At 38.7% G+C, this 18326-nt stretch overlaps 1 protein-coding gene across 2 annotated transcripts in view; it reads left to right on the forward strand.

The window, feature by feature from the left end:
* Positions 1-18326, forward strand: part of PHKB (phosphorylase kinase regulatory subunit beta) — a 66420-nt gene that overhangs the window by 28815 nt on the left and 19279 nt on the right. For both annotated transcript variants that reach the window (XM_058813297.1, XM_058813298.1), the window contains exons 12-20: positions 700-777; positions 2646-2804; positions 5811-5905; positions 12491-12546; positions 12712-12805; positions 16212-16295; positions 16484-16588; positions 17353-17435; positions 17516-17606. In XM_058813297.1, the coding sequence (XP_058669280.1) occupies positions 700-777; positions 2646-2804; positions 5811-5905; positions 12491-12546; positions 12712-12805; positions 16212-16295; positions 16484-16588; positions 17353-17435; positions 17516-17606 (845 nt within the window). The remainder of the gene's footprint in view (positions 1-699; positions 778-2645; positions 2805-5810; positions 5906-12490; positions 12547-12711; positions 12806-16211; positions 16296-16483; positions 16589-17352; positions 17436-17515; positions 17607-18326) is intronic.

An 18326-nucleotide genomic window follows, 5' to 3' on the forward strand; every position in this document is an offset into this window, starting at 1 on the left:
ATCCTCAAGTGTTTGGAAATGCTCAGTGTGTCACATGTCACACACCTTTTTGTGTGCAAACTTTGATTGCATTTGTGTCTCTTGATAGCTGTAAATATTCCTGTGTATATACTCAGGAAGATTTGAAAGTATGGTGAGCAATACTTGTTAAACTTTGAGTTTGGATGGAGTGTTGAAGAGCCATGGAAAGAAAAAAAAATTGATAGTTGAAGAAGGAAATATTAGTATAAGATTCATAATGCCAAGTTTTCATCTAGCTTGTTCCTCTTTGAATGTTAAAAAATATTCTGCTTTAAAACATCACCTTGCTTGTCAAATAGATCAATATTTTCTTTGATGAACAGAAATGGGGTTTGTATTGTTAATATGTGTTTTCATTTAAGAACTTTCCATGAACTGAACATTACTCATGCTAGCATTCATCAGATTCATCTTGGGAAGTTCTGCTAAAACAGCTTTTAAGGAACTGGTAGTCCCTAACATATCAGTGTCTCCCCAAAAGCAGCATCAGGGAGTTGACTGTTGTGATCTACAGCTCAGTCTTTTCCTTTTTGTGAGCTATTTACTGTCTAGGTACTTAATAGTTAGTTTTGAAAAGTAAACACTGTTTTGTTTTTTTTTTATTCCTATTTTATGAACCTTGAGGTCATGGAAAAATTATTTCTTCCATTAAATCAATTATTGTTTGGTTAATTTTAGGCATTTTTAGAGGAAATCCTACACAAGTAAAGGAATATCAGGATCTTCTGGACCCTTTGCTTCAACATACACCTGAAGGTATTATCTGGAAATTGTTCTTCTGAAACAATTGTAGCTTTTTATTGACCTGAAATTGTAAAAATCCTGACTTACCTATTAATGTATTAATTGCTTTCCTAATGTATATTGTGGTCAGAACAAATGAGAAGTAAGGGCATCAACATGTTTCCTAGTGGAAAAATACTAATTCTAAAATTACCTTTTATGTAGATATATTGCATCATAAATTGTGATAATAAAGGTAACATTTTTCTGGAAAAATCAGTAGCATTTTCCCAGAGAAATGTTACTTTAATTATCACAATTTATGTGATCCTAAAGTAAGATTTACACTGTGCCCACTCGTTCCTCCCCTCCTTCACCTCTGCTTCATTGTTTACAAAGTTCACTTCTCCTTTTCAGGCAAATATTAACTACCAGCAGTCAGATTGTCTCAATGTCCCACCTGGACCCAGCTGAGAATTACTCTCATCATTCATTGTCACTTAATTTTGCAAGCTCTAAAAAATAATTTGGTATATGCATGTGAAATTGTTTCTACCTTAGAGCTGGGAAAGTGGCTACATAATAATTTTATTATAAATGTTCTCGTATTTAAATTGAGCACTTCAGAATTTTTGTGGCACTGCAGAAAAGGCTAGTGGTGGCCTACAGGCACAGCCATCCAAACTTCAGTTAAAAAAAGAAAAAGGCCATAAGTTTGAGTGGGAGGAAAAGAAATGGCCTGAGAACAGAACAATCCAATTTTAAAACTCAGCACTTAAGTCACCTGTTCTTAAATCTGTGCTACAGTTACACAAGTGCATGCAGAATATGCCTTGTTCTTCAAACTTTTTGAAGTGAACTAATTTCTGTAAGGCAGTCAAACATTCCCTTACCAAATTTGCATTGTGTAGCAAATTTTTCTTGCTGGTTGTCACTTTTTTCTGATTAATAATGAGTATGTGAAGGTTCGTGCACACTAAATTAATCTTGTGGTTCCTTTTGTTGCATGTCATCACAAATGTCACATCTTAAAATTTCTGGGTGTTGTTTGGTGCCTCACTCATTTGAATCTAATATCTCTAATAACTATTGCTTTTCCATTTTTTCTCTGCTTCTTCCCAGTAATTTGATTTTTTCCTAAGCAAATAGTAAGACACTGCAGCTTTATTCTGTTTATCACCTGTTGTTTATCCGAATTAGTTCAAGAGTAGAGCAATATTAAGGTGGAATTTAATTATGCAGGAAGCATATTAATTTGCTTTTCAATTTCATATAATTAGGTCAGTCATTTGTAATCATGTCTCTAAATTCCTGATGCATGTCCACTTAAAAAGTTCTGAAATAAAGTTTAAAATGATCAGCAATACCTGTGGCATAATTCTAGGTACAAGGTACGTATCTTTAGTAGAGAAGTTATGCCATTTTGTTTCATGGTGTTTCAAGAATCATTTTAAACATTTGATGAATAAAATGATCCAAAACCAAGTTGACTCTTTTTTGAGCAGGAGTTTTAGTTAGAAAGAGTTGTCTGATACTGAGCCTGTGTTAACTGGGGGCACAGCACCCTGAGTGTTTCACTGGGACCCAGCTTTCATGGCTTTTGGTTAAGGCTTTCTGCTTTTTCCTTCAGGTGACTTCTGTTAGTTTCAGTTGGCACAGAAGGTGCTGCGCAGACAACATACCTGTTCTGGGAAGAAATTCTGAGGAAATGTCTGGTGAAATCCAAAGTAGTTTAACATTGCCCTGGGATTGCTCACTGAGATAACACAAATGACAATCTCTGTTCAAACTGTTACTGGGGTGCAAGATTTCCTGGTCTGGATCCACTTCAGCTTTCTTAGGGCACTGCAGTCGAGTCCTGGCAGTGATGTTTACCCTCTGGCTGTGCTTGCTGTCCCCAGGGTGCCCTGTTGTCCCCAAGTATTACTACGTGCCTGCTGACTTTGTGGAGGCGGAGCAGAGGAGCCCGGGCAGCCAGCGGCGCTTCCCCAGCAACAACGGGCGGGACGGGAAGCTGTTCCTGTGGGGCCAGGCCGTGTACATCATTGCCAAGCTGCTGGGTGAGAGCCGCCTCCTGCCCCTTTGGCCTGCCTTCCTCCTCAATCCAAACTGGCATTGCCTTTATCTGGGACAGATAAAAATTGCTTTGCAGTCTTCTTGGTTTTATGCTGCGTACTATACAGCTTAGTGGAATATTTCATGGAGTACTGAAAACCTAAACATGATGAGTTTTCTTTTTTTTCTGGCTTTCCCTCCTATTTCCTTTTCTTCATGACAGAGTATATTAATGTGATGCTTTCTGGGTTAAGTGTATCAGCTTCATCACTGTACAGATACACTAAAAATCATCGCCCCAACTGCAATACTCCTCCCCTTAACCCTCCTCTCCTCATGCAAACACCTATGAACTAACATTACATTGTAAATGATTTATAGCATTTAATTCCAATTATTGACTGCTTAAGCAAGACAAGTTGAAACTTTGAGTCGTTGCAGTCTCAGAGAAAGGCAATGATTCATTCATCTGTGTTATTTTTACGCTTTTTCAATTGTATGAGCTATTGAATGTGTGTGTCAAAGTTTGACCAGTGAAGGTTGTTTTGGTGATTTTCAGTCACAAACTCTCAGTCTCACTTGGAATGATTTTATAGGCTAATGCAAAAAGAATGTTTAATCCAGAAAAATCTTCACAGTTGGGTTTCTCCTTTAGTATTTCTTTCAGGAGAAATATATATTACTTTATTTTAACATGATCAGCAGTTACCTAGTAATCGGTAGATGGGGTTCTGGAAACTATTTTTCTGTTAGCACAGAAGGGAAACAGGTTGTTGGTAATAAAAATGAGAGAAATTTAAGAGGAGTTTAAAAATTCAGCAGTTGGCAAGAAGAGTGGATGTATCTTTGGGTATAGAGGGACAGAGTCTGTCTGGTACTCCACCTGTTTGGTTTTGCTTGCAAAATTCCTCTTTTTGCCAACGCTTCAAAGTAAATGCAGGCAATCTCACTAATAATTAAAACAATAATTTATCTTATAAGAGTATTAGCCAAGTAATCCTCCAGTGTGTGTGTAGGTTGCTGTAGAAGTTCAGCTAGTATTGATCTTGTACTGATCTTTGTGTGTTTCTGTACCTGCAGAATGCTGGTTAATAAGTTCTATTTATAGTTTGCTAGCTGTTGTTTGTGTAACATAAACATTCTTGTGTTTCAGTTCTTTGCTGAGCATTCTTACACACTGCTTTTTTATTTTTTTTATTTTTTTATTTTTTTTTCCAAAATATGCAAAATTTCATAGCAATTTTTCCCTGCTTCTCTCATAGTTTTTGGAGATCTTACAGCAAGGTGTTCATCAGAGGTTGTTATATCAGGGACTCCATTTATTCCTGCTAATTTAGAGTTTGGTGCATTCAATTTTGCTCCTTACTGGTGAAAACCTACTGGAATAACAATCTTGTCCTTGGTGAAAGTGTTTGTGTGTCTTACTTTGCTTGTTGGTGGTTGCTAATTAAGTGGAAGCCTGGCTCCAAATACTTTGATATCTGGGAAGGTATTGGTTTCCCATTTCATTATCCATTCAGAAATCATTGTGTTGCCTCCAGGGTATCAATTAATCTGTGTTTGTTCAGCCTCCTTGCTCGTGCTGTGTAGGCAGCACACAGTACCACCTTTGTAGCCTTTGCTGCTGTCTCTGGGCCTGGGCTCTGCCTATCGAGGTGCAAATATTTCTGAATGCAGCAACGTGAGCCTGAGTCAATTCTTACCCTCCCACAGAGGGGCAAACAGGAACAGGGAAGTCAAAATCTTGATCCTGCTTACAAATGCTGAGTAACAGAGTGAAAGTGCCTGTGTGTCACTGTTGGAGGGCACATTTCTGCAACTGAAAAAACTGTTTATGAAGGAAAAAAGCATGTGTTTTGCAGGTGGTGATGCTGTTTTCCACAGAATTTCCTTCTTGCTTTGGATGAGGTTTGTAAAACCTTTATGTTAAGGTCCCCATTTTGGAGCAAGGGAAAGGAGTCCCTGGTATTTAGCTGTTTCATGCAACTGAAAATTCACTCAGTCTTTTGTGTAGTAGCTCCTTTTGTGTTGTTTTTCCTTAGACTTCTTATATCTTGTTCTGTGGATTCAGTGCTACCTAGAACTAAGAATTTTAGCAATATTTTTGTAAACTAAATGGATTAAATGTTGTCAGCTGCTGCTGATGTAGATAGGGAGCTAACAAAAGAACCTGCTTTTGCTGTCCAGCACATTTATACTTGTGATAATGGTGATGAATATTCACTAGCAGTTAGCTTAAGTTTTATATTAGTCTGTTGATATATTGTGACTTACTCTGTGTTAGAAATTAGATCAAGTTTGGACAGTTTCCTGTCAAAATACAATTTTGGTAGAAGAAAGCTTATTTTAAGGGTATAATAGCTCATACTAGATTATGAACCTGTATTCAAGGAATTTGTTGAAAGTTTTTACTTGTGTATTTTTATTGGAGTGCTTTTTCAGGAGAAGGTTAAAATACTGGGGGTTTAGGTTTAGTGGGATTTTTCTCCCCCATGTAAAAGAACTCCATGTAGCAACTGCTAGATTTCAAATATTTAAAAAAAAATTTTTTTCACAATTTCTTCCTGAATTAACCTATTGAGAGGCACCTTTGATATCTCTTGTTCTTTCCAGGATTCAAGTCATGTGATTACCTTGAGAGAGAGGCTGTTTTTCTGGTTATTGAGTTCATAGTTAATGCTCTAGAATAATTCCATGGTTGTGGATTAAGGGCTTTTTAAGTGACTTATGTTGTGGAGTCTGGTGTCTGCATATCATCTATTAACATATCCCTGTGAGCAAATAAAGGCTTGGGTTTTTATACCACAGTGCGGTAATTAGCTGTGGCAAGAACAAAGCCTGAGTCATCCATTTTAAAATTAATAGAATTCTAAATTTTTCAAAATGTGCTTTTATGAATCATTGATCTAAAACAAAGCAGAACCAACTACAACACAAAAGTTGACATGTCTTCACAAAAGCTGCAGAAAGTACTGAAGTCATTCTGCATTTCTATCCTCATTTCCTTTCAGCTGATAAATTAGTGAGCCCTAAAGATCTGGACCCCATTGGCCGCTACGTGGCTCCCCAGGACCAGCGCAACGTCAGCATGAGGTTCTCCAACCAGGTCAGCATCAGCCTGCTGTTATTACATTTGTACTGAAAAATTGTCATCTAGGTGCTATGCATGCTCCTCTAATATTGCAGCTAAAGTGCAAAGAAAATATTCAGTGTGTGTACATTTTCTGAACTGATGGAGGATTGCTTTTAGAAGGAAATTATAACATCTTCAGTTTTGAGGAAGTGATGAGCGTTTGCCTTCAAATTAAGTGATGCAGTGAAAATGATAGATAAAATGTAAATATCAATAACTGCTAATAAAAAGGTATGTGTCTCGAGTTTTAAGTTGTGCCAGGAAGGCAAGAATGAATCTGCTTTTTTATTCCTTTAAAGTAATTTCAACTGCAATATATTAATATTTTTTGTATTTGGAGCTCCTAAGAGCTATAAGAATGAGGGTTTTGGGGTTTTTTTGTTGGTTTTGGGTTTTTTGGGGGGTTTTTTTGTGTTTTTTTTTTCTTTTTGTGTGGTTGATACACCATCCCTGAAGATATTTAAAAGATGTGCAGATGTGACATTTAAGGACAGGGTTCAGTGGGTTTAGGGGTGCTGGCTCAATTGTTGGACTCTGACTGTAAAGGCCCTTTAATGATTCTATGATTCCATGTGCTTCTGTATTTGGATTAAATGCACAGCAGGAATGAGTGACCAGGGATGGGGAATGCTTGAAACATGGTAATTCAAATCTGTAGTGAATGAGACAGCAAGATATGTACATGTCTGTGTGTAGGGACCTCCTTGAGTTAAACAGGTAAGAACTGTGGAAATGTCTAGCTCAAAGATGTGTTTCAGCCTTTTTTTTTTGTATGAGGAATGTATATTTGAGAAGTTCCTTGTTCAGCATTGTGAATTTGTTACTGAAGCATAAGAGATGAAGTATTTAACTTAAGATTCACTCCAGGTTCAGAACTGAACAATGCTTTTCTAGTTCTATCCAAATGCTGCTATCCCCTCAGTTTGCTACTATTTCCTGTTTCCAAGGTAATCCATGTGCCTGATGTTGGTTCATTCATAAGGAGACTTTCATTGCTCACAGTGCAGCACTTGCCATGTTCCTGTGACATAATGAAAGCTCAGTGATGTCCTTTGTTGCTGGTTTCTTTGTTTGTTCTTCATCATGGGATTATGAATGTGACAGAACCTGGGGGCTGCTGGCCCTTTTGGGGTGCCCTCAGGAGGGGCCTGTGTTGAGTCAGCCCATCTGATTCCTCTTGCTTTGATTCTTCAAACCAGTCAGTTTTAATATGCCACAGCTGAGCACTTTGAAGAAGATGAGGCTTTGTTCTGCAGGCACTCTGTGACTCATCAGGAAGTGTCTTAGCAGAAAAGCACTTTTACAACTATTTGGGGTACCCAGTATGTGATAGGCAGTTTGCAGATCTTCAGAGAGAAATAGCCTCTGCTCCAAGAGCTTCCTAAAAGTGATAATAAATAATGCAATGATAATTTGTTTTCTCATGGCTTAGACATTGAGGGCCACTTAGTGAGTCACTAAAGAACTTAGTAAAATGCAGCTACCCAGTAAAATTCTGCAATGCAGTAGGGACTTTAAAAGTCAACAGTGTTGAGAATAACAGTTGCATTTTGATATTTTACTTCATCTTCAGACAGTACATGAAGAAGGAAGGAAATTCTGGGCATGCCCAGGTCTGCTTCTAGCTGTGTTCTTCCCAGTGGTGATACTCCTTTGCCAGAGATGACTGTGCATGTGTTTCTTTGAAATGTAAATGCCAGAACTAAAGATATGGTACCCAGTGGGGGTTAGAAGGGAGGGATGCCCTTCTGAATTAGTGGGAAATAGAGACTGTGGCATCAGGCCTTTGGCATGCCAGCCAGGAGGCTGTGGGATTTCTTTGGGATAGTTTGTACTGGAACAGCTGCTGCAGTATTTTGGGTGGTTTTACTGCTAGTATCAGAGCAAAATATTCCTTCATGCAGATGTCAAATGGGTCCTTGTTAAGAGAAGGTTAAAGGTGCCCTGACATGACTCAGGGGAGCTGTACCAGCAAAGGTCTTCAAGTTCCAGACAAGAATCTTGAGTTTGGCTTTTTTAATCCATGTTTTAGATTTGCTTAACCAGTTTGTCTGAATATTTGATTATGCCATTTTATCTAATTGAGCTAATTTATGCAAAATCAGTATCATATTTGCCTTAAAGTGCAGGGAAAATGACTAAAAATACCATACAAAATGAGAACACAGCACATCTTAATGATGTCTTTAGAAATCAAAAGTAGTTTCTTCTTTTTAATGATGTCTTCTCTTTTCCATATAGCTAAAGAATTAGTCAGTTAAATTGAACAGAAAACTATTTCCATTTGTATTAAATTTTATTCCTGTAAGCAATAAACAAGGATATGTAAACATTTCAGAAGCCTGTGTATATAAATTTTGTTGTGATACTGTGTTTTGAAAGAAATGTACCAAAAAGAAGGCTTTTAAAATTTTTATTTGAAGCTCTGTGCTAAGTAAATATTTCTTCAAGAAATATGTTTTCCATGTAGGCATATTTTTATTTTGTGGTTGCATTAATTATAAACTCTAAACACTTGCCACTGAAAATGTGATTAATTTAATATATTTGTGGCTTTGGTGCCACTACAAAAATATGTCTGATACCCACACAATAGTGTAGATTTAAGCAAGCAATGGAAAGTGTTTCAAATATTCCAACCTTATTTTTACAGCTTAGAAGCATCAATGAAGAATTAGGTAAAGGAAAGTAAGGTAATATAGACCTCCAAAGGTAAAAGTGCTATGAAAGCTGTGTATATATAACTGTGTATAATTACAGTGGGAGTGCATCAGAAAATCAGATCAAGGACAGTCTCATTGCTTGTAGAAAACAGGCCTCAAATGAGCAGTACAGTAAAAACATAATGGCTACCAGTACTCATTTGGTGTGTTTATAGTTTGAAGGAAATGTTTTTTCACCTAATTCAATGGCAGAACCTGTTATTTCCCACTTTGAGGAGGCTGTGTCCATATGTTGTTTCTTGGGGGAGTGCCAGTGTGGTGCTGGAGCAGGGCTGTGTTTGTGGGCTCAGTCTGTGTTCAGAGCACACTGGGACACTGTGTGTGCTTTGTGCTCCTGACAGCCAGGTCAGAGCCCCTCCAGGAGTTCCAGAGAAATGGAACCAGCCCTACTCCCTTTGCTTTGAAAGGAGATCCTGCAGGGTTCTGCTTCAGGGAGACTCTATAGAGCTGAATTCCTTCAAGAGCTTCTTTTGTGACTCCTCTTTAGTGCCTCCACATTCAGGAGATTCCATCTTGGTTGGGGTTGTTGCATCCTCTTTTGGGAGGATGTGGTGTAGGGGAGGGCCTGGATGGTAACAATAACATTTGAGAAGTGAGCTAGGGTGGGGCTTTTCTGGAATTGTTTTGTATTTTACTGGCACATGTGAAAGCTGATTTATTGCTGTCTTGTGTAAATTTCATCTTTAGCAAAAAATCATAATCTGACTAAATTGCCAGAGTAGGATTATTTTATGTTCTGAGTTAAGTTGAAATATGTGTTTAGGGTTACAGTTAAATAAGTGGATTCTCTGAATGTGATTACTGTATTCTTTTAATGTTTTACTGCGTAGAGTTAATAAGCATTTGTAAGGATTTTATTTCAGGTACTGGGAATTAAGATTAATGCCTAGTGATGAAGAGAATTGGGAAGAGAATAGTCAAAATAATAAACTGCTTATTTTGTTTATTTATTCAGGGAAATAGATAACATGTAAATAAGGAACTAAATTTATTACTTGTAGATAGGCTGAGATATTTTAAGATTTTTATGTTTAGGATTAGAGCCTGTCTAATTTGGATGGAGCCGTATTGGATGATTTGTTTTGTCATGTTAATTGTAAACATGTCCTTGCTTTATTCCCTTTAATACAATTGCCTACCACAGTTAACACAGTTCTAAACCTGCCAATGCTGGTTTGGAATTTGAGGCACATAAGTGTGCTGTGTTTGATTTCAGGGGCTGGTGTGTCTGTGCCAGTGGGCACAGGGTGGTCAGCAGTGCCAGGAGCTCAGTGCCAGTGGGCACAGGGTGGTCAGCAGTGGTCAGTGGTGCCAGGAGCTCAGTGCCAGTGGGCACAGGGTGGTCAGCAGTGGTCAGTGGTGCCTGGCAGCCCTGGGTTAGCTGGGGTGTGGCTCAGGAGCAGCCAGGGGTCATGGGGGGGCAGTGCAGCCTCTCCTGTTGTGAGCTGTTCCCATTTGCCTCTCCTCACTGCGTGTGCTCAGGAATCCCTGTGGGTGCCATTTCCATCAGGCTCTCCAATGCTCTGCCCCCTTTCTGACATGCTCAATGAATGGTTTTTTCAGAGTTCTGAGGTTTCCTGGCACTGGAAGCAGAAAGGCACAGTGATTACATCTGTGCAGTGAGAGGCTGATACTGAGCTGCTTTGTCTCCTTGTGCCAGGAATGGAGTCAGGGATTTTTCCCTTTATCCTACCTCCAGCAGTTTATAACCTTGTTAAAAACTGTGAATTTTTTTTTAATCTTTTTTTATTCTCCTTTTTGGAGAGGAAGAACAACTAATCAGTCTTTTATCTTGTTCTTCTGAAGTATATTTATCATCTGCACAGCATGCAGAATACAGCTGAAACCAGCCCTTCTGCCAAGGATCCAAGGGGGAGCCTGGGCAGGGGGGCTGTCCTGGTGTCTTGGGGAGACAGTGATGGATGTTGTGGGAACAATACCTGAGCTGGCCTTATTAGAAATGAGGAAGCCAAGACACTAAAATGGAATTTTTAACAAGAAGATTTATTTAGTGGAATATTTAGCGGTTTAATGCTTTTCCATATCTCTTTTATTAAAATACACAGCAAATACTATATAGCACAATCACCACTGGAAAAGGTGCCTTCCTTTTTTTGAGTGTTTTATCTATTATTTTGATCTGTGTCTCTCTAGGTCACTACTTGTGATCCTCCAGGCTGTGACATGTCAAATGACAGTAACTTTCTGTTGAATGTTGCAGCAGTCCTGTAGTTGTACTGCAATGATAGTTATATTTTTTCCACAATACTCTCAAAGGTCTAGTAGTTTTTCACACAGATTTTGTGTTGTGCCAGTTGTGCTGTAGCTGCATTTATGTAGTTCTGGCCTGTGTTAGAACCACCATTGACTGGCTGTAAGTGAATCCTGTCCTTGGCTGTGTGTGAGGCAGAACTCATGGGTTATGTACAATTTACAGGCTGTGCTTACACAGTCCTGCTCAGCTCTTCAGTGAGAGGGGAACTGAGTCTTAGCTCAAAGGCCACTGCCCAGGTTAGATCACAGGCTGTGTGCAAATCATTACTCTTGGAAGGGCTCTCTCACTTTCAGGTTGGGGGGGCTCTGCTTTTTGTTTAAACACAATGCTTATGGCTGAGTTTTGGGTTGAGTTTCCCTATTGTTTGTATAAATACAAGTGATAGCACAATGATCTTATTCTGAGCAGGAAAATCTAATGTTGCTTGAACTTCTGACTGCTTCATCTAGTCTCTGTGCACATACTTTCATCAGAAACATTTCATGTGGCAAAAAGTCCAGAATTTTTAGTGCAAATGTAGTGCTGACAGACTTCTGGGAAAAAGTTACCAAGAATTTCTCCTGCAAATCCCTAAGATCTTTATTGATATGAAGACTCACAGCTCACAGCTGCCTGAGCAAGCAAGTGTTCCCTCTGAACCTCTTCTTCTAAATCAATGTCTATTCCTCTATCATCACAAAAAATGCTGTCTCTTTGTACAATTGATAGAAGATGTGTTTAACTTCTGTCATTCATGTTCTGGTAGTTTCTAGACAAAAGCAGACAAAAGCATTTTAGCAATGAAAATGTGAGCTGCTCTTAGTTATGTTGATCTACAGTCAGTGAATGCCAGAGGATGAACAAGGACCGGGGGTGTTCATGGCTCATTCTGCCAGATCAAAACACAGAGAGTCAAGTCAATGATTTCACCCAACATGTTGAATTCACTCCTATCTGCATGGTTTCCTGATGTAAAATACTGGTATTTATTTCAGACATGAAGTGTCAGTGTAATAAGCAGTGCAAGGAAATGGAGCTGTCTGCAGTAAATGTATTATGTCTTTCATGTCACTAAAGAGCAGCTGTGTGATGACAATTTTTCACAGTAAAGGTTTGAAATCATAGGTCATTATTTCTAAGGGAATTTTATTGTTTACCCAAAAAGCTGAATAATTTTGCTCATTACAAAAATATTTATCAAAACATTAGGTCATATCAGGCATATAGGAGATATACTGATTGGATAAATTCCAAATTTTTGTATGAAATAAAATGTTTTCCCTATGTAGTTCTTCTTAATTAAAGAAACCCCCAACTAATCCAAGCAGTGTAATGATTACCAGAAATCTGTTTATTACTAATTCTCCAAAATTTGTTTTGCAGAACTATTATTGGTAGGACAGGCTTCCTGTACTCTTAAGATTTATAAATCTTTCAATTTGCTCACACCTTTGCTCACAAGAAAAAGCAATGCAGGCAGTGCTGTCTGTCATAGTTGTGGATTGTTTGACCTTGGTCATGCTATATTGAATAAAATCTTTAGTTAGCAATGCCAGTAATGATTTTTTCATTATTTTGCAGGGTCCCTTAGAAAATGATTTGGTGGTCCATGTGGCCCTGATAGCAGAAAGCCAGCGGTATGTATTTGCTTTTGTTGAGTACCTGTGTATTAAGGAAGGGTTAAACAATACATCTGAAATGGTGTAGAATAAAATGCTGCTACTTGTATACATCTGCTGCCAAGAGAATTATTGAAACTATTCTGTGATTTGTCATTAAATCTATCTGTATTTGATTTGTAGCCTGCAAGTATTTCTGAACACATATGGAATCCAAACTCAGACCCCCCAGCAGGTGGAACCAATTCAGATATGGGCTCAGAAAGAACTTGTCAAAGTAAGGAATTCTGCATTTAAAATTATTTCTCCATCTCTATATTTCTTTTGTAAAAACAAAGATTTATATCAAGCTATTGGCCTTGTATCTCCCTAAGCTGTTGTCTACATATTTCTGTCCTCCTAAAGCAGTTGCAAGGTGTGCTGGCACTGGAAGTTACAGATTCCTGCAGCTTTCAGGGAAATGTAGGAGCCCACATGTTCTGTATTATCTGATTAGGCTTATTGCCTGAGCCACTTTCAAAGTATAATGAATGAATAATAAAATTTTAATAACATTAGTAGCTTGGTAAACTGAATGAATCTTGATGGAGAAACAAGCAAATGAGCAATAGTCAAAGAAATAGATTAAGACAGTAGGCATAAACCATCATAGGATTTCATAGTGCAGCCCTTGGCACAGGCAATATCCACATCTCTGTCACTGTTTCCTTTGGATTGACTATATCCAGGAAGTTTTGGGTTTGAAATCCTTCTTGGTCTATCCCTTTAGCTGAGCACATTTAACATAGCTCAGTTAGAAATGACTGGGATGAAGGATCATCTTCAGCATCCCCTTCATCCTCCCTGAAGAATCTGTTTTATATTGGGGCAAGGAGTCTCCTTAGGGTTAATCACATCCTTCCAGGCCTGGGCTGGCCCTGCTGGTCCTGGCTGTACGTCAGACACAAAGCTCCTGCTGCCCCTGTGTTGTGCAAATGGTGTCACACATGAGAGTGATGAATGTGTGGGGCAGTGCAGTGACAGGTCCTGTTTGTCAGCCCCATTGTAGAACAGATCTCTGTGTAGGGCTCTCCCTCAGAAATCAGGTCACATGGCCAATGCCATGATGTATCAGGAGTCTGTAGGATACAAGGAAAAAAGTCAATCCAAAATTAGAGAATATAGCAACATATTGTGGGTTTCTTAAGTTTGTGAGGATGAAGGATGTGCTAAACCTGGCTGTGGCTTATTCAGAAAAATGCTTACCCCAAATAATGGCTGCCACTAACACCTGAGAAGCACTAAAACAGGGGGAAGAGAAAAATCCATGTTTCCATTCATCCTTGTTCATTTCTGAACCCATTTTTACTCAGTAGCTTTCATGATAATATATTCCAAAATATGTTCTCTCTGTATCTGTCCTGAAGTTCTGTACTGAAACTTTGGTTTAACAAATGAATACTCCATAACTTTACTGTAAAGGTATACATTGTCTCTCTGTCATCCATCACTGTTTTGGTTTCCCTGCCAAAAAGATGAGACCTTCATTAAGTTTTATTATTATCACTTAAATTCCTATCTATGGAAAAGTCTGTGTTAGGATTTATTTTTCTAAAGCTGTTGAGACATTGGCAATTCTGACACTTCCTTTATCCTCGTGATGGGTAGGTACAGCTGCCTCATCAAAACTTACTATGTGAAGGAGTGCCATGAAAATATTAATTCACCTGATACAAAACCTCTTCTTAATGGGCTTCTAATAAAGGCTCTGCCAGAGCTGTGAAGTAAAGAGAGTGTTTGGGATGTTATGAAAACTGGGGTTTGATCTTGGGGCTTATGCCAATAACCAAAATGAACCAAAAAGCAAACAAACAAAAGCTCCTGGCAGTATTTGTCATCCTTTGAGGGGAAAGGAAGCCAACAGTGGAACAGTCAATGTATTTTGGGGAATAGAAGGTTGATCTGTGGAAAATATGGATCTCAATATTCCCTACTCTGATGCTGTCATTTCTAAGGAGAATTTAATTTAATCAGAAATCTTTGAACTGCTCTAGTAGCACATGGTAACAGTTTAAATCTCTAGACTTATTAACAAGCATGTGTCCAAAAAAGTACTGTAAAACAAATGGATGGGGACTGAAAGTAGAACTTTAAGCCATGTAAAGATATCCACAAAGAGAGGGCAGTGGGGAAAAGAGAACAAAGAGATAAACAATAAAATGGGACAAGATACATGTAATACACAGGAAAAAAGCACATGTGGAGTGGAATTACAGCACAGGAGAGGAGCAGAATCCCTGGGCACAGACTGAGAGGAGGAGAGGGAGCACAGAAGCAGATGGTGTGCAAGACAGCTGCATTTTGGGTCATGCTCATAAATCAACCCCACAGCCCAGTCTGCTTTCACAGCCATTTCTTGCTATTAGCAGCTTAATAATCCAGAATTGAAGGGCTTTTTAATAAAAAAACCCAAAGGTGCTTGAAGCAGCTGGACTTGAATGAATTGTGCCTGGTGCTGCATCTGAGCTTTGATTGTAACAGATCAGGCTGGAGAACTCTCACTAGAGGAGGAAACTGCTGCAGCAGCCTGTGTGCCAACAGGGGCCTCAAGCTACAGAGTCCTCAAGGAAACAGACAATATTGCAATCATGTCCTGCATTCCAGTAAAATGAAGGTCCTTGTAGCATTAACTGGCCCTGCTGCCATTCTTCCAGTCTCCCTTATTTACCTGAGCAGAGGGTCAGCATTGTTTGTTATGTACAGGTGGGTTATTAAAGGCTATCAGTGTTCTGATGTCTCCATCCTGCCCCACTTGAATCCAGTTCCTTACTCTGGATGAACAGGTCTTGTAGGTAATTTTGTTTATTTTCTTTTTTAAACAGCTCTTGGTATTAGTGCAGAAGCATGGGCAGGACCAGGAAGACCCCAGGCTGACAGCAATAGAAAGCTATTGAGTGTAATGTTTGTTCAAGTGTTTGCTTTCACTTGCTTCTGAATTATCTTCCTATAACACAAAGAAAGATTGAACTTTGGAAAATGTTCAGAATTCTGAATATTCTGCAGAAATGGTGTGTTCCTTACCCAAAACAGGCCAAGTAAGGAAAAATTACATCTTTCAGTCAGGTTTAACTGATGCATTTATACTGTAATGCTCACAGATTAGTTGTTTTCTTATGGTTTTGTACTGATACAGTGTAATAAGGGAAGATTATTTTTGCAAAATTGCATCAGTTGAATGACAGGCACAAATAACTAATAAGAATCAAGCTGTGAATAATGAGATAATTCCCTCTTGCTTGTGTTGCTGATGCATTAATTTTACAAATTTGTAGAAAAACATTTAAAGGGTTCCTATATTACTCTTTTACTTTTGTATCCACTCTGGAAAAGCATAACAGAAGGCAAATTTGACTAGCCAATAAATGCAAATGATCCTTTAAAATTATTTCAATAAGCAATTTGAAAAATCAAATATTTTACTTACAGAGAATAGAAAAGTAATCAGAGGAAGAAGTTAAAAAGAAGACCTACTATAGGAAACAATTAGTGTTTTTTAGGAAACACAGCCCTGAACAGCAATAGCAGCCACATTTTCTGAATCATTTTCTAATCAAAGCAGACTGCACACAGCTTTCTTTGTGAGATGTGGCAGGAAAAAGGCTGGGATCTAGGTTTTTATCAGTTTTTATGACTCTTTTTCACAGGCTTACTTCCATTTGGGAGTCAATGAGAAATTGGGATTATCAGGAAGACCGGACAGACCCATAGGATGCCTTGGAACATCAAAGGTTATTACAAGAAATGTTTATATTCTCATTATTGATAAATATTTCAGATAAACATTTAGTCTCTGTAATTTTAACTAGAATTGATATCTAATGTTATTTTATACATATTTTATGATGTTCAAGTCTTGGTATTTGGCTCTGAGGGATGTTTTAAAGACAAGATTGATGGAAGTTTTCTTTCTCAACAGATTTATCGAATCCTGGGCAAGACTGTAGTTTGCTACTCGATCATTTTTGATCTCAGTGATTTCTACATGTCTCAGGATGTTATGATGTTGATTGATGACATTAAGGTATTTGTAACTTTTCATTTGAGTAACTGACAAAAATAGTCTGCAGAAGAATTAACTGTGCAGTCTGATGAAACAGGAGACTGAAAGGGGAACGCAGTACAGTGTGTATTATTATAATACAAAAATAAACCTGCAGCTAGAAATTGTATTGAGACAAATATCCTGTCAGCCCAGTATGAGTTCTAGTGAGTTTCTCTCTAAGACAAAAAATCCTGCCCCCCAAGTGACTGGGAATGCTGTAGGGCAGCAAGCAAATCATCATTAGTTTCTTTGGGAGAACAAATGTTCTTGCCTGAAAAAAGGAACAAGACTGGTGTTTACAGGAGATATGAAAGCCTTACATGGAGGAAACACTACTTGATTTTGCACAAATATTTAAACCTGCTCTAAGGTTGACAGCAGCTCAGAGCTCACTCCCCACATGCACAGAAGATGGCCCTGGTGCTTCCATCCCAGTGACTGGGATTTAAGCCCTGGATCCCCACACACTTTTTCTAGGTTGCTGCCTGTAGTTCAGAGTACTGCCCTGTCTCATGCTTTGCTCCATGATCCATGCATTTTCTTAGGAGTATTTTCAGAACACTTAGGGAATAGCAGGGCTTGACAGCAGCTTTCTGTTGCAGAAATCTGTTGGTGCTGTAGTAGCTGAGGAGTTTTTAGGCTGCTGGGTTCTCAGGGCTGTAGGTGCTCTGCTGTCTTGCCCTGTGTGCTGTGCTGGCTGTGTTCTTTGGGATGTGTTGTGACTGAGGCTCCTCCTTGCCCAGAATGCCCTGCAGTTCATTAAGCAGTACTGGAAAATGCACGGCCGGCCGCTGTTCGTGGTGCTCATCCGGGAGGACAACATCAGGTAGGGAGGGAGAGAAGCAGCATTTGCAGTGTGGGGCTCACCTGAGGACAAGATTCATGGAGTTCTGTTTCACATTGCAGAGGGAGCAGATTCAATCCCATATTGGATATGCTGGCAGCCTTTAGAAAGGGACTCGTTGGAGGAGTGAAGGTTCACGTTGACAGAGTACAGGTAAGGTGTCTCTGCTGACTCTTGTGTTCTTCCTCCTGATACTGCTACATGTATTCTTACCACTTTGGGGCTTTATGTGACTTGTGATTTTATTTAGTTTCATACAAATAAGGAGTCAAGACATTTAGTACTGTTTGTTTTGTCTCAACAGAAACATGGGTTTATTTTCATTCCTTTTGATGTGTCTTTTGAAAGTCATAATCTTCACAGAGGATTTTCAGAAGGGAAAGGGGTGTTTTTTGTTAGGCAATCTTGTGAAATTACTACCAAAGCATAAAGCCACGGTGTCAAGCACTGAGGGATTTCTTTTGATTAGGTAATCACAGAGGGGGAAAAAAGGTGCTTCACATATATTAAAATTCTTACAAGAACTAAAGTCTAGTTTTAACATCTTTACTGTTTGAATGAATCTTAAAGCAGGAACATTCCTTCATTAAAATGTGAAAATTACCAAGACAGGTGCTGATTTTACATACTCCTGTGTGGTAGTTAATCTGAGTTTACACCTGTTGAACTATACTTTTTTTGTAAGAGAGAAGAGTAAAGACAGAGTAATGACTTTATGTTCCCTAGAAGATCATTAATTTGTAGAAGAGCAGGGTCATTGGGAAAGGGAATGCTTCTAGCTGGGATGGTTTAAGATATCCTTGCAATCTTTAAGTATTTATGTCTTTCTCCTGCTCACATGCAGGTCATGGAGTCTCTCCTGGTACCACTGAC

Source organism: Ammospiza caudacuta, chromosome 13, assembly GCF_027887145.1.
Source record: "Ammospiza caudacuta isolate bAmmCau1 chromosome 13, bAmmCau1.pri, whole genome shotgun sequence".
NCBI classification, from domain to species: Eukaryota; Metazoa; Chordata; class Aves; order Passeriformes; family Passerellidae; genus Ammospiza; species Ammospiza caudacuta.